We start from the raw sequence: 15,435 nt of genomic DNA on the forward strand, positions 1-15,435 counted from the left end.
GCTGCCTAGTCCGCCCGCTGCATGTGGGGCACGCGTAAATCATGTTGGACATGGACACACACGTTACCATACTGTATATGCATCGAACACACACGAGAACACATGAATACTGTACACACACACACACACACACACACACACACACACACATATACTGTACATTCACATGCATGCATCAGAAACACAGAAGAACACATGAATAGATTTATAAAAGCACACAGAAACACATAAATACTATACACACACACACACACTGTAGAAGGATAAGGTTTATATACACACACTTACTTGATACTGTACCCTCAAACACACACACACACACACACATACACACAGCAGTGTTGGCTGTAATTCAGAACAGTTTAGAAGCCATTAACACGCCCAGAGCAGAGGCGTCATGTTTAGTCAGGATGACAGACCGTGTTTAGCTTAAAGTGCTAAGAATAAATAAACTTTATTAAAAAGGATTGTGTCACTGGGAGGCTGGTGTCATTTACAGACGCGCACGTGTCTGCTGGATAATACGGAAAGCAGAGGAGGAGAGACGAGGGCATTTAACAGGAAAACACAGCAGAGAAGAAGAGGGATGAGCACAGCGACAGGAAAGTCATTTTTTAAATCCTTCATTACAAACAGGGCGAGAAAACTTTATGAAGTTAATTAGTGTGATTATAACCACGACAGTGATTCATTATAGTGATGCTGAAATGTTGTCATGTACCAGAAGTGTTGGGACTTTAGTTTGAACTATGTTAATTTGACACAGGCCCCGTGCGTTCAGATTAGTCCACTCTTCACGGTCGGTTCGGCTGGTTGGTTTTTCTCCAGCTGGTGAAATTTCAGGGCTGAAAACATGTAAATCAAATGACCCTGGGGAGGCAACAACACAACAGCTCCACTGCCAATAAAAGGCATTAGTGATTTTGTTTTTGTAAATTATCGCCTGAGGTGGTGAATGCCTCTGCGTCAGCATGTGATACCAGATTACAACAGCAATTAATGGAAATGTGAAACTTTCTTAATTCCTTTAAAGTAATCTCAGTAGATTTAATAACGAAAAAATTGTTTCCCCTTTTTTGTAGAAAAATAAGATAAGTGGAAGCCTGTGGTGTCTGCCTCAGTGCCTTGTCTGATATCATGAGGAGGGCTTTTCTCATCCATCTGTACCAATCTAAAGGAGAACCAACAGTACATGGGAGAGCTCTCAGAAAACCGCAAAATCAAAGCATCATAAATTTAAATGTATTGATACTTATCGCAGTAACAAAAGCAACCACACTATCCCAAAACTGTTCACCCATGATCCAAATGAAAATTAGGCCTGCACTCAGAGGTATGTCAGTCGAATCAGATTTGGCTGTTGTACACGAATATTCGATTATTTGTTACTTTTGTCCATGCAGAGTTTGAGAGTTTAAACAGGGTTTGGTGGAAACACAACATTTCTTGCCGACACTACACATGACACAAAAGCCAATGACTGTATCCTGTTTAGTTGTTGCGAGCTGTCTTACACAACAAGCAGCTACCTCCGTCTTAAGCCTCATTTATGGTCCTGCAGCGTACCTACATCATACCTACGTCGTTGCCGTGACGCCGTCATGAACCCTTCGAACTTCTCCGTCACTCTATTTCGTCGCGGTGTAATTCACCGCCAGAGCGGTAGGGGGCTGCGTTCCTTTCCTGAATGGTTATCGTCGTTTCCTGAATGGTTATCGTCGTCTCTAGTTGATTCTTTGTTTAGCTTCCAGCTTTTCCGGTCACAGTTAACAATGGCGACCGAGAGAGAGAGAATCTTGCTGGAGTTGGAGTTGTTGGATGTCAAAGAAAGTATGTTAATACTGCAACATCTACATCGCAACATAGATGTTTAAAGATGGCGGGGATGGCGCAATCTGGAAATACGGAACCGGAAATGTGTTGCTACCAAGCAAACCAATCACAGCCCTCTCGGTCTGCGCTGGGTCTGCGTCGCCTCGACGTGTAGTTACATTTTTTGGGAGGTGCACGTCAGGCTACGCCGGGGGCGAGCCTCCTGCGTAGCCACGTAGGTACGTCGTTGATTTAACGCAGGACCATAAATCAGGCATTACTCAGACTCACCTGGGTCTGGGTCTGCAGCTGCCTTTACCAGAGAGCAGCATGACAGCGAGGAGCACTTACTCTGCAGCTAAATGAGGGGACTGAATCTTAGTCGAGTGACACTGAGTGTGACACGAGCGAGCTTTGGTGACTTAATCAGTTTGGTTGCATTATTTTCTATTGGACTGTCTTTATCGCCTGTGAGCAATGCAGCAGGATGCAGCGCGTTGCAGTGCACCATTTGGAGTGAAACTCTTATTGGACACCCTGTTTCTATTATACTCCTGACGCTCGCGTTAAAAGCGCAGCAACAACAAGGAATGGCTGATGTAAAAGTTTGAAATGAAGAGTTATCTATGTGTTACTTCCTCTTTTCACTACAAAAACCTGAATAAGTTGGCATCAGGCTGGATGGAGATCGTCAGGGAGATACACATTTCTGGTAATTATTGTGTGGGATGCAGAGTGGTACAATATTGCATGGTAGCTACTGCACAACAACGATATCTGTAAGTTAATCATGACAGTATTATTGTGAATATGCATAATAAGGAACTACGTAATCACCCATCTTTTCAGTGAGAGGGTTAGTTAGTGAGACCACAGCTGCTAGGTAACTGGTTTGATTACATGACGTGACCGAGTTCCATATTTATCAGATCCAGTGTGGACAGAGAGTGTCCGATGTAACATGACGTGGTGCAACAGTCAGATGCTCGCTTGCTGGTAGGACACAGTGTGAGGTGTCTCAGACTGAGGATTCGATTTTTGACTTCCAGAGGGCAGCCCTAATAAAAATCACTTCCAGCAGTATGCACAGTAATGCACATATATGTGTGTAAGTTACCAAATAAAAAAAATAAAAACCATTAATATATATATGATCCTGGTGATGTGAAATGAGAAACCAAAGACAGCTCACATGACCGCAAATTTATCACTGCTATTACAGCAGCACGATGTCAAGTATAAACAGCGTGCAGACTGTGTGGCAGCATGTGTGTGTGTGTGTGTGTGTGTTCCTTGTTCACACACACATGACATGACACACTAAGAGAAACAAGAGGTGGCTGGTAAGAGTGGTTGTGTTTGTGTGGTGGTTATTGATGAGTGGTTTAGCACCCTCTGAATCACCCTCTGCTGGTGTCAGCTCCCTGGGGAAGACTGTGTGTGTGTGTGTGTGTGTGTGTGTGTGTGTGTGTGTGTGTGTGTGTAAGTGTGAAATGCCTCTAAATGTGTCTGGCAGCTCCACTCCTGCAGGCTGCACAGACTTTTGCTGCTGTCCAGTGTTTCCACCAGGACAACTTGTAGTCATGTAAATTTTGACTTTCCCTTTCTAACCCTGTCATTAACATGTAGCATGTTTTTGCTTAATCACCAACATTTCACTCTAATCGCATGCCTATCTGGCTGTTTGGCTCTGTGTGTTCTCACTAATTATGAAGCATATTTTTCTCTCATGCTGCATGAATCTGACTGCTGGACTGTCTGTGCAGATGTTAGCTGTAGATATGTAAGCTCAGTCTATGTGTGTGTTTGAGTGACAGCTCAGACTCCTCTCTCCTCCACTTTTTTTCTGCTGCACCACATTTGCTTTCTTTGTGTCCAACGTGAGTCAGTCAATGTTCGAGGACTGCAGCGCCAAATTGGTGGGGTACCCTTATGAAGGCAGAGAGGACTCAGCCTGAAACACTGATGAACACTGATGTGTTCCTGTTTAAAGCCCCCTCAAGGCAAAAAAATGTGCTTTTATCCTGTTTGTCTCCTCAGATGTCTGACCTTGGACATACTCACTTGTGTCTGTGCAGTTTGTCACTAGGGAGGTGCTTTTAGGCCTGTCATGATAACAGATTTTGCTGAGCGATTAATTGCGTCAGAAATTATTGCGGTAAGCGATAATATTGCGTCATATTGTGCTTTTGAGACCATTTTTAATTTTGCTGTTTTTAGACCATTTTTTAAACTTATATAATGATAATAAAGACATATTGATGCAAGTACACCCTTTAAAAGAGAAATAAACATTTATTTAACAAGAATATTTACGAATGCAAAAAAAGAAAATTTAAATATCTGAAATAACATGTAAAAATACCAAAATAAACAAATAAAGATCTTATAAATACAAAAAATAGACTCTCAGTCCCTGTTAACAAAAAGTGCACGTAATGGAAAAAAAATCAAACAACCAAAAACAATAAATGGACTCTGTCTCTTATCAAAAATTGCACATGAAAAAAAACAACCAAAACAATATATATAAATAGACTCTCTATTAAGAAAAAAAAAAACACTCAAAAACTCTCTTTTTTTTCTCCACCTCATCTCCTCCTAACAGATCGCACTGTTTGTGTGTGTGTGTGTGTGTGTGTCTGTGCACATAGCCCATAGCTCCGCCTCCCCCACAGAGACAAAGACACTGGATGACAAGAGCTTTCCCTCCGTTCATTACGCTAATGAACCAATGCCAGACGATGCACGGCAATTAAGCCACTTACCGCATATCGCGACAGGCCTAGGTGCTTTCACACTCCTCTACTGAAGGGGGCGATGTCTGTGCACTTTCCTAAAATCTGAGATTCAAATTTACGGCCGGCATACTGGATTAGGTATGTCACTAATATGAAAGCTAATCGCTGTCTAATACAGGAAACACACAACCATGGAGGAGGAGACTGACACGAGATCGGCAAAGACACTTTTTAACACTGGATGTCTTTCATCTTTAAATTCAATTAATAATAATAAATAATAAATAATAAATTATAGCTGCTGCGCTGCGATCGGTTGGGTCCGGGCATTTTTAGGCAATTCTGAGCAACAAGCAGAAGAATTGGAAGACATTTAGGAATTTAGCAACACAATCTGCCTTTTGCATCAGCTGAGGCTTGAACTCACAACATCTGAGACTAAGAATCACTTCCTATCTCACTGAGCTAATTAGTCAGTGACAATTTGACTAAGCCAGATGTGCAGGTTTAGCAGCTGTCCATGCATGGAAAAGCAGATTTGAAACCACTGTAAAAAATTCACTTATTGAAACAAAAATCTGAAAATACACATACTGCATCTAGACAGCATGGAAATGTTGGTAATTTGTTTGTAACAGTGATTGATTTGCTCCATAAGTGGAAAACTGATGTTTAAAATTGCCATTTTTACATTGACTCCAATTGTTCACATTAGAGCAAAATTCAAAATGCTGTCAAAAATTCAGTTTTTGAGATAAAATTCTGAAATTTGCCACACATCATCTACCATGACTCTAGAATTTTGTCATTTTTTTCATGAACATTGAAGATTTATTTAGCAAGAATTTGCATGTATATGTTTACAGTACCGTTTACAGTCAAACATTTTGATGCACTGTAGGCTCAATTTTTGATAAATCAAAAATCTGAGAAACATAGTTTTTGTAGGACAGTCTGAAGATGCTCTGTAGCAAGTTTGGTGTCAATTGAGCAAAAATTGTGGGAGGAGATAGGTTTAAGAAGTTTTACAGTTTTTGAAAAAAACAGAGTGATGAACTTCATAATTTTTAATAGGTTTAAATGTACAAAAGTTTCTTCAGTATTGGGGCTACAGTTTGATGAAAGTTGTGAAGTTGTAGCACGTATGGTTGATTTGTTATGAATTTTCAAAGTTTTGAACTTTAGACGCTTGTTGTAGCGCCACCATCAGGACTATTGGCTTGAGTTTACAGCTGAGGATATCTGGCATGAGACTGGACCTTTGTGCAAAGTTCGGTGAGTTTTCACCCATGGGAAGTATGATTTCCTCGGAAGAAGAAAGAAGAAAGAAGACAGAAGAAGAAAGAAGAAGAAGAAGAAGAAGAATACCTAGGATTACAATAGTGTCCTGGCAGCTTAGCTGACCGGACCCTAATTAATAAAAGTGAATTTTTTAAATATATGAAAACAAAAATAAAAACATGAAAAAAAAAAAAAAAGTATCACCAACTATGTTGCAGTGCACTTGCCACTACTGTAGCCTACTAAACACACAGAATATTAATATATCTGTAAACTATACTCAGTGTTTGTTAGTAACTGGCCCACCATCATCGTGCAATAGACACCAACATAAATGCTACTGTGATGTCAATATTGAAATGTCTGTGATGAGACTGATGCAGCAGCAGGAGCAGAGAGGCTTTAACTGTTTTTGTTATTTTATTTCTCTGTCATACATCTCTTTGTGAGTAGACTTCAAGTGCTAGAACAAATTGTTTGTGTTGCTTTGTGGTGCAGCCACGACCGTGTAACACATTGTGCACATGATTGTAGTTTGTTTCAAGCCTGACTCCACAAAACCAAAGTGTTTGTTTTACCTTTACTCTCGACCAGGAGCTCTCTTTCTGCCATCTCCTTACAAGCTCTACCAACAAAGTTTCAAAACAACTGCAGAGGCAGTGTGTCGTGACTCATTGTTTTTAACTCGCACTGAAACTTCTGTTTGGATTTTTAAGGGGAGGGGCCGAGCACATCTGCTGGGAAGAGGCGTGTGTTTAAATTACAAAAATCAATAACCCAGCCTAACCAATAAAACAATTAAGGTGAATTCAGAAATACTGACTGAACGTTGCTTTAATGATTGATTGACATAAAAACTGACAGTCTGACTGATGCTGTGAAATAACAGGCTGACTCTCTGCTGGCCGCTCTGCCAACACTCAACAGTTTTGTTGTTGTAATGATGTGTTCAAAGTTAGACTTCATTTTTTGTCACAAACAACGTCACCTCAGAGACATTCCCACTGAGCAGGTGTGTTTGTGTGTGTGTTTTTTGTGTTTGCATCAAAGTTAATGTGTGCCAGGAATAAAGACAGTGGATGCCTGTGTGTGTGTGTGTGTGTGTGTGTGTGACGCAAAGACAATGAGACAGAGAGAAACAAAGATGGTGTGCCATCGTTCTCTCCTCAGGGAGGTGAGACATCACAGCGGTGACTTTGTCACTCATCAGTGTTTTTAAATACACACACACAGTGCACACACACACTGCACGTACGTGTTTATACACAGAAATGAAACATCACTTCAATTACTTTCATTGCTACACAAGCGCGCACACACACAACTGACACACACCTGCTTATTTTTGGCATGCACTCATCCTCCACCCACACACACACACACACATCATATCAACATCCTGGGGACAAAGGTCACCCTGAGCTCTCAGGTGTCACGAGATAGAAAGAGACAAAGAGGGAGAGTCCAGCGATCAGAGAGACAGTAAGTGAGAGAGAAAGAAAAGGTGGAGAGGAGGAGGAGAGGAAGAATGAATCATTGCGGTGACAGCGGCTCCCACATGACCAGCCGTCCTCAGAGTGACCTGCCAGCTCTGCCCGTGTTGCAGCCATTGTTGCCCGTTTGTCATCTAGCTTCACAGTGCACAGAAAAACCACCCTTTATCTGTATGTGAGTAACAGGTTTATACTTTTATTTCACTGCTGCAGTATATTCAGTGGTGGTTCAGTGTTCAGTGTCGGAGGAAGCCACTTCGTTAAATTACAGTTTTAGAAGCAGTTAATGTTTTACTTAACTGCAGCTCTCTCACGCTACTTCTCCTTTATCCTGGACTCAGATTTAAATTTCCACAGCCACATCAAATGAGTAACTTCATCTGCCTACTACCAGTTAAAAAACATTGCTACAGCCAAAGGAATAATGTCAAAGCGAGACCTTGAAAGGCTCACCCACGCTTTAATTTCCAGTAGATTAGATTCCTGCAGCGGTCTGTTTGTAGGACTTTCAGAACAAGCTGTTCGGCAGCTTCAGCTCATTCAGATTGCTGCTGTTAGGGTCCTGACAAAAACTAGGAAAGATGACCTCATTACTCCTGTTCTAAAATCCTGACACTAGCTACCTGTCACTCAGAGAATTGATTTCAATTTTTTGTGTATAATATATCTCTGACATGCTTGTGACATATGAACCTTCTAGGACCCTGAGGACATCATGATGTTAGACAGCCTGGTCTCACTCCGAAGTCGTCGAAATCCAGTGCTTGGGCAGCGACTTGCAGCGTCAGAAACCAATGGAAAAAGGAATTCTTTAAGGTGGGCATGTTACGGGGCCGGCTGTCATTATAGTTTAACGGCGCCTGGCAGCATCAGGGAAAACGCGGTGGGACAAGGACGAAAGCCAAGTTCGCGAAAGGTCAAGTGAGGCGGGCGAGAGCGGTGGTGGATGGGTCCAACAAACACCCACTTCCAGCGTCAGACATGGACGAAAAAGCTTTTATTTCATGTCGGCATGACACGCGGTCGGTCATCATTATTGTTGAACTGCGCCTGGCAGCGTCGAGGGGAAATGTGGTGGGACAACATGAAGTTAAGGGGTGGAAGTCTGAGTAGAGGGGGTGGGAGGGGTGGTGGATGGGTCTAACAACCACTGACTTTCACTCAAGAGAGTGGTGTTCACTTCCCATAAGATGTTGTACCAACATAGTGCTTTTATTTTGAAAGAGACTGCAAATAAACATTAAATTTCCTGTTAAAACGTAAGTGTATTTTGAAAGAAGAAAATCCATGTATACAAATAAAGCTGTCTTGCCTTCTCTTACATTTTTTCCTCTCTTGAAAACATCCTTTCTATCTTTGTCTCCCTTAAACACAAGGGGACCCAAAAGTATTAATAAAATATTCTAATGGTGTTTGGTAGTTTTGATTAAATTGCAGTGTATATGGAAAAGAAAGGAAAGAAAGAAAGCTCTGTCTCACCTGAGTTGTCTGTCCTTGCAGACAGCCACCATGACCAGCAGGTTTCCCAGGACGCTCATCAGCATGACCAGAGACAGGAAGCAGATCAGAGCCATCCGCTTTGGCATGCTGTCGCTATGGAAACACCAAAAAGACAAAACAAAACACATTAGTTCAGGACTGCACAGAGAAACCACAGTCTGTATCTTTTACAAATACGAGCGATGAAGAGTAGAAACATTAGTGTGCTGCAGAAGTAAGATTTTTATGTGAAAATCTATCCCTCTTTTATCAGCCTGTAATAAAGCAGAGCTGCGTCAGCGAAAAAAGAAATCCAGTTCGACTAATTGCTTGACTCAACTTTTCCAAATTATGTTCAGGTATTGGTGCCGTCGTTGGCAGAGGAAAAAAAACTTAATGAGACTGAGCTCCATCAGGGGACGGCAGGATTTATATGTAATAAAGATTCTGTTGCTCATCAATTTGTCTCAAGTCAGAAATCTGATGTAAAACTACACGATTATCCCATAATGATGAATCTACTGTCGGAGAAATGATTTATTGCATATCCACAGTGAAATCACACAAAGAAGTTCAGAGGTTTGATATTGTCTTTATCTCCAAGGTACCCTGCTCGATCAGATCAACCAGCCAAGCAGCAAAACTCTAATTAAAATCAGCAACACAGACATCAGAGAGTTTTTTCTAGTCTTACTGAGTCCTTTAAACTATTGTGATTCCAACTACATAACAAGTGCATAAAGGGTTCGTCAAGCTCGGGTCCTCTACCAGAGTCCTGGGAGTCTGAGGGTTCTGCGCAGCATCTCAGCTGTTCTAGGACTGCACTCTTCTGGACAGAGACCTCAGATGTCGTACCTGGAATCTGCTGGAGCCACTCTCCCAGTTTGGGGGTCACAGGCCTGAGTGCTCTGATCACCACTCAACTCAACTTTATTTATAAAGCGCTTTAAAACAACCACAGCTGAAACAAAGTGCTGTACATAGGAGGTCATAAAAACAACAAAACAGTGAGATAATAAAAAGCAGTTAAAACAAACAACAATAAAAACAGCAACAAATAAATAAAAACAGAACGAGGTCTCATGCTGGGTTAAAAGCCAGTGAGTAAAAGTGGGTTTTAAGGTTGGTTTTAAAAACAGACGGTGAGGAGGCCTGTCTGGTGTGCAGAGGTAGACTGTTCCACATTTTTGGAGCAGCAACGGAGAATGCACGGCCTCCTCTAAGCGTTCGCTTGGACCTCGGTACCTCAAGGGGCAGCTGATCAGCTGACCTGAAGCACTGGGCAGGGGCGTAGGGGTGAAGAAGCTCAGAGAGGTAGGGCGGGGCGAGGCCATTTAAAGATGTAAAAACAAATAAAAGGATCTTAAAATGAACTCTAAAGTGCACAGGCAGCCAGTGGAGGGAGGCCAGGATAGGTGTAATGTGCTCTCTCATTCGTACTCCAGTTAGCAGACGAGCGGCAGCGTTCTGAACTAACTGGAGACGTGCAAGGGAGGACTGGCTAACTCCAAAATAAAGTGCATTGCAGTAATCCAGCCGAGACGTGATGAATGCATGGATTACTGCTTCAAAGTGCTGACGTGAAAGAAAAGGCTTCACCTTCGCAAAGAAACTCGACTTTACTACTGCACTAATTTGGCGGTCCAATTTAAAATCACTGTCCACCTTAAAACCCAAGTTAGTAACAGTAGACTTCACATAAACTGCCAAAGGATCCAGATCAACAGGGGAGGAAACACCGCTGGGGCCAAACACCATCACCTCTGTTTTTTTTCCATTAAAATTTAAAAAGTTTAGGGCCATCCAGGCTTTGATATCTTCAAGACATGACAGCAGGGGTTTGAGGGAAAAGGCATCGCTTTTACTCAGGGGGACATATATCTGGCTGTCATCAGCATAGCAATGAAAAGCGACACCATGCTTTCTGAGGATAGACCCTAGGGGAAGCATATACAGGGAGAAAGGCAGGGGTCCTAAAATTGAACCCTGTAGGACCCCATATAAAAGCGGAGCGGAGGAGGATTCACAGGCACCAAGACCAACACACATAGTCCTGTCGGCTAAGTAGGACCTAAACCGGTCCAGGGCGCTACCACCAATGCCCACTAGCTGCTGCAGATGTTTTAACAAAATGTTGTGGTCTACAGTGTCAAAGGCAGCGGTCAAGTCGAGCAGGACAAGAACAACATAGTTGCCACTATCATTTGCCATTAAAATGCCATTAAAAACTTTTAAAAGGGCAGTTTCCGTGCTATGTGAAGTTTTAAAACCAGACTGAAAAACCTCCAGGATTTTAGAAACAAAAGGCACCACTGTCGCCTTTACTCCCCACATCTTTTCTAGATCCTCTTTCAGCCCTTGGTATTTTTCATGCTTCTCGTGTTCCTTCTTCCTGATGTGGCTGTCACTCGGGATTGCTACATCTATCACCACTGTCTTCTTCTAGTGTTTGACGATCAACACAATGTCCGGTTGGTTAGTCATCACCAGTTTGTCAGTCCGGATCTGGAAGTCCCACAGGATCTTAGCTCGGTCATTCTCCACCACATTAGGAGGTGTCTTCCATTGTGACCTTGGGACTTCAAGCCCATACTCAGTGCAGATGTTCCTCTACACTATGTCAGCCACTTGGTTACGGCGTTCCATGTATAGCAGGGTGTACGCCACAGTGCCTTTTATTTTGAGAGGCAATGACACGAGTTGAACCTTTGACCATGAAACTTTGCAGCCTGAGGATGCAGCCTACATGGAGTTCAAGAAACCCAAGGAGGATCCTTATGAGGTTTTATGGTGGTGGAAGGAGCATGCTAAAATGTGTCCAATGGGTATGGGTATGGTCACGTGCAAGTTTACAAAAATGGACCCATGCAGGACTCTGACAGGGGGTATTACATTTCACATCCGTAGTTGATTAGCAATAAATGGAGAAGGAACTGGCTATTATGGCCTACTATGGACAGTGGCTATCCATAGGGCTAAAACTACAGCTACCATCCAAGCCATGTTCTTTGTTTAACCCAGAACCAAACCCTGAAATAAAATTAAGGTATAATCTCACCCATGAATCACATTCTTTGCAGCTCACTGACTTGATGCAGGACTCTGAGCCGTACATGCCCTTTCGTGCTTTTAATCGTCTTGAATTCTAAACTAAAAACTCAACAGTCAGTATACTCTGCTCACTCTCTTGCTGCCATGCTCACTGGCACACTTCTGCTTCACCTCCAGCCCAGCATCCACCTGTAGGCTCTGAATCTGTTACCACTCGCTGCAGTGCTGAGCTCCGTGTTTCCATGTGAGGATGTCAGAGCCGAGCAGCTAAATGTCAGTGCTGTACATACTTTACATTTGCTGACTGACTTTGTAAAACTCTAAACTGCCCTGAATTAATCCCATAAACTACATTTTGATGCCTCTGGAACTATAAGGTTCTTAAAGTCATTTCATCACTGTTGCAAGTGCTGAATGGCATAAAACTGAACATCTCTGACACTGAACACTGGATTTAATGGACGTCTTTGGCGTTTCATCAGTGATTTACAATGAGTGGATCACTTTTCAAGGACTCTGTGACAGGACACCTCTTCGTCAAGTGTGAAGAAAAAAGTTAAGAAGGCCAGATGTAGGATAAATTCACTACACACCAGCGGGAACCCGAATATATTTTATGGCATAAAACTGCAGACGTTGCATTTTCGCTCCTATATACTGTAACCTTGGCATGGCTTCAACAAAGTGTCTCAAGGTACAGCAAAGTAGCTGCATGAGTTATGAATCAAAGCCCTCAGAGTGAGTTGTGTGGTTTAACAGCCCTCTGAAAATGACTTGTTTAATCTCAGACTTGTTTGACATTGGTAATGCATTACAGTAATCCTCCCGAGGTTTGTGGTCTCTCGTACTTGAAGGCTTGACAGGGAGGGAGGTGGGAGGGGGGTCGGCGTGCAGAAACACACCATCACCGCTGAAGAAGCGAGAACAACTCCATTACACAGGCACGATTTCAATTTTCTTCTCCTGTGTCTTTGTCCTGAAAGTCTGCAGCAAAGTTTGGGGGGCAATTTATTTGTGGCTTTTATGTTGTGTCCACGTTATCTGTAATATCCCTCTGTGATTCACTGCCAGAGTCAGGAGCTGTGCATCATCCCTATCTGCCAAATTATTTTACTCTCACCATCTGAGGTTCAAAGGCGAAGTGATAGTGTGCAAATGAGGCTTGTTCTTTGATCAGTGGTGCCAACACACTAATCAGATCAAATGGGAACGCTGACAGCTTCTCAACGGAAGCATCATTATCAAAAAGGCCTCTGTAGCACCATGCTAATCTTCTTTCATCTTGAATTTGTCGGCTACACAATCTGACCTTTCCCCTGAATGAGACATTGATATGCACGCTACTGTAGTAGCACCCACCTTTTAACACAGCTGCAGGTGTCACCGACAGCATACAAATATCCTCTTTCACGCCAGAGCCTCGCCTCATTTTGGATTTGACAAGGTGTGCAGGAGCAAGAGCAGCACTTTTACTCCGAGCTTACAGAACGCACACTTACTGATCATTAGTCACCTGTCAACTTCAGACTCCAAAGCTGCTGGCATCCGCTCTCTAATTCTTAGGGAACAATTAAGCTCAGCACCCAGCTGTCCAGTGTGGAAGTTACACTCGCACTCCAAGCTCTTATTCAGCAACAGCACTGAAACCTGGGAGCTGCAGTGCGACTGCAGTCCTTTACTGAGCTTTGATGCTCAGTTGCACTTTGAGACCATGTCAGAGAAGAAAGTGTTTTTCTTTCACAGCACTCATCATAATTATTATAATTAAAACAAACCACTTCGTTTGAAGTTCCATCCGACCGCGTTTAAAGGTAAAGTGTTTATAGCTGTTCTGAATGTCTACGCTCAAAGCTGGAGGGAAATAGCCTGCTGTCACAAAAAGCAGCAAGATGTAATAATTATGCAATTGGGGATAACAGCACACCTGCAGTCTCTCCTCCATTCACTCTCTTTGTTGCACTTAGTTCTTCACATGAAAATGGAGTGAAGTAGCTGTGTGAAGAATGAATAAGGAAGCTTGTGATTGAAGCTCAGATCCTGGATACTTTCTCTACTCCACACCTGGGCAGTTCCTAGGTGTGGAGTAGTGGATATGACTGTCATATTGTCTGTTTAGGAAATTCACAAAAATTGTCAGATGCATCTCACCTAATTTTAGGGTTGTAAGAGTTTGTGTATTCGTGCCAAACCATCACGATGGCGTGCTCATGGTAAGGTGCATGCAGCAGAAAACATGCAGCTGATGTGTGAGATATGGAATGGGTTGGGAGAAAGTTACTGCCCCCAAGCGAGGGAGTTCAAGTACCTCAGGGTCTTGTTCACGAGTGAGGGTAGAATGGTGTATGAGATGGATTGGCGGTTTGCTGCGGTGTCTGCAGTGATGCAGACGCTGTGCCTTAGAGATAGGGTGAGGAGCTTGGATATTCAGAGGGAACTCAGAGTAGAGCCGCTGCTCCTTCGTGTTGAAAGGGGTCAGTTATGGAGGTTCCTGTTTTTATGCACTTCTGTACTTTTGTAAGGTGACCCTGAGTGCCATGAAAGGCGCCCTTAAATAAAATGTATTATTATTATTATTTGTTCGGGCGTCTGATCAGGATCATCCTGGGCGCCTCAAGTTAGAGGTGTTCCAGGCACGTCCCACTGGTACGAGGCAATGGGGCAGACCCAGAACGCGCTGGAGGGATTACATATCTCATCTGGCCCGGGAATGCTTTAGGATCCCCCAGAGGAGCTGGAAAGCTTTGCTGGGGAGAGGGATGTGTGGAATACTTTGCTCAGCCTGCTGACCCCACAACCCAGCTTTGGATAAGCGGCTACGCTAGGGTCTCCTACCAGTAGGACGTGCCCAGGGCATCTTTAATGGGAGGCGCCCAGGAGGATCCTGATCAGATGCCCGAACCACCTCAACTGACACCGTTCAAAGCGAAGGAGCAGCGGCTCTACTCTGAGCTTCCTCCAGATGTCCGAGCTCCTTACCCTATCTCTAAGGCTGAGCCCAGCCACCCCACGTAGGAAACTCATTTTGGCTGCTTGTATCTGTGATCTCATATCACTATCCACAGCTCATGACCATAGGTGAGGGTTGGGATGTAGATAGACCAGTAAATAAAAAGTTTTGCCTTCTGGCTCAGCTCCCTCTTCACCACGATGGTCCGGTGTAGTGACCACTTTAACATTTTCACTGGCCTCCATGCTGCGTTCAACTGTTTACTAACATTGTTTTCTGGCGTGTTCAAGACGTCGAATGTGACACACGTTTTCCTACGTTTAAAAAACCCTGCATGTATGCTTACTTTATTCCAGCACTGTGGGGACAGAAGAGAAAAAGAGCCTTGACTAAAATGATCAACCACAAGGTCCTTAACATGTTGGGATGTGCTCAGCACCAAAACAGTGGGTTTTATATGATGAGATGAACCTCAGAAGGTGTGATGTCAAGTCAAGTTTGCATGTATAGCCCAGTATCACATGAAATGTCTCAAGTAGTCTTGAGGTAGCCATTTTGAATCAGCCCAAAGTCTCTAAAAACCAGAGGTGGAAGTAAGTCACACATGTGCAAGTTATAAGCAAGTCCCAAG

General features: G+C 43.1%; 1 protein-coding gene across 1 annotated transcript in view; it reads right to left on the reverse strand.

The window, feature by feature from the left end:
• The window catches only part of htr4 (5-hydroxytryptamine receptor 4), a 213,597-nt gene that overhangs the window by 121,592 nt on the left and 76,570 nt on the right, over positions 1–15,435 (reverse strand). Inside the window, exon 3 of the mRNA XM_050042827.1 lies at positions 8,807–8,920. Coding sequence (XP_049898784.1) covers positions 8,807–8,920 — 114 coding nt within the window. The remainder of the gene's footprint in view (positions 1–8,806; positions 8,921–15,435) is intronic.

The sequence above is a fragment of the Epinephelus moara genome, chromosome 4 (assembly GCF_006386435.1).
Source record: "Epinephelus moara isolate mb chromosome 4, YSFRI_EMoa_1.0, whole genome shotgun sequence".
Lineage (NCBI taxonomy): Eukaryota > Metazoa > Chordata > Actinopteri > Perciformes > Serranidae > Epinephelus > Epinephelus moara.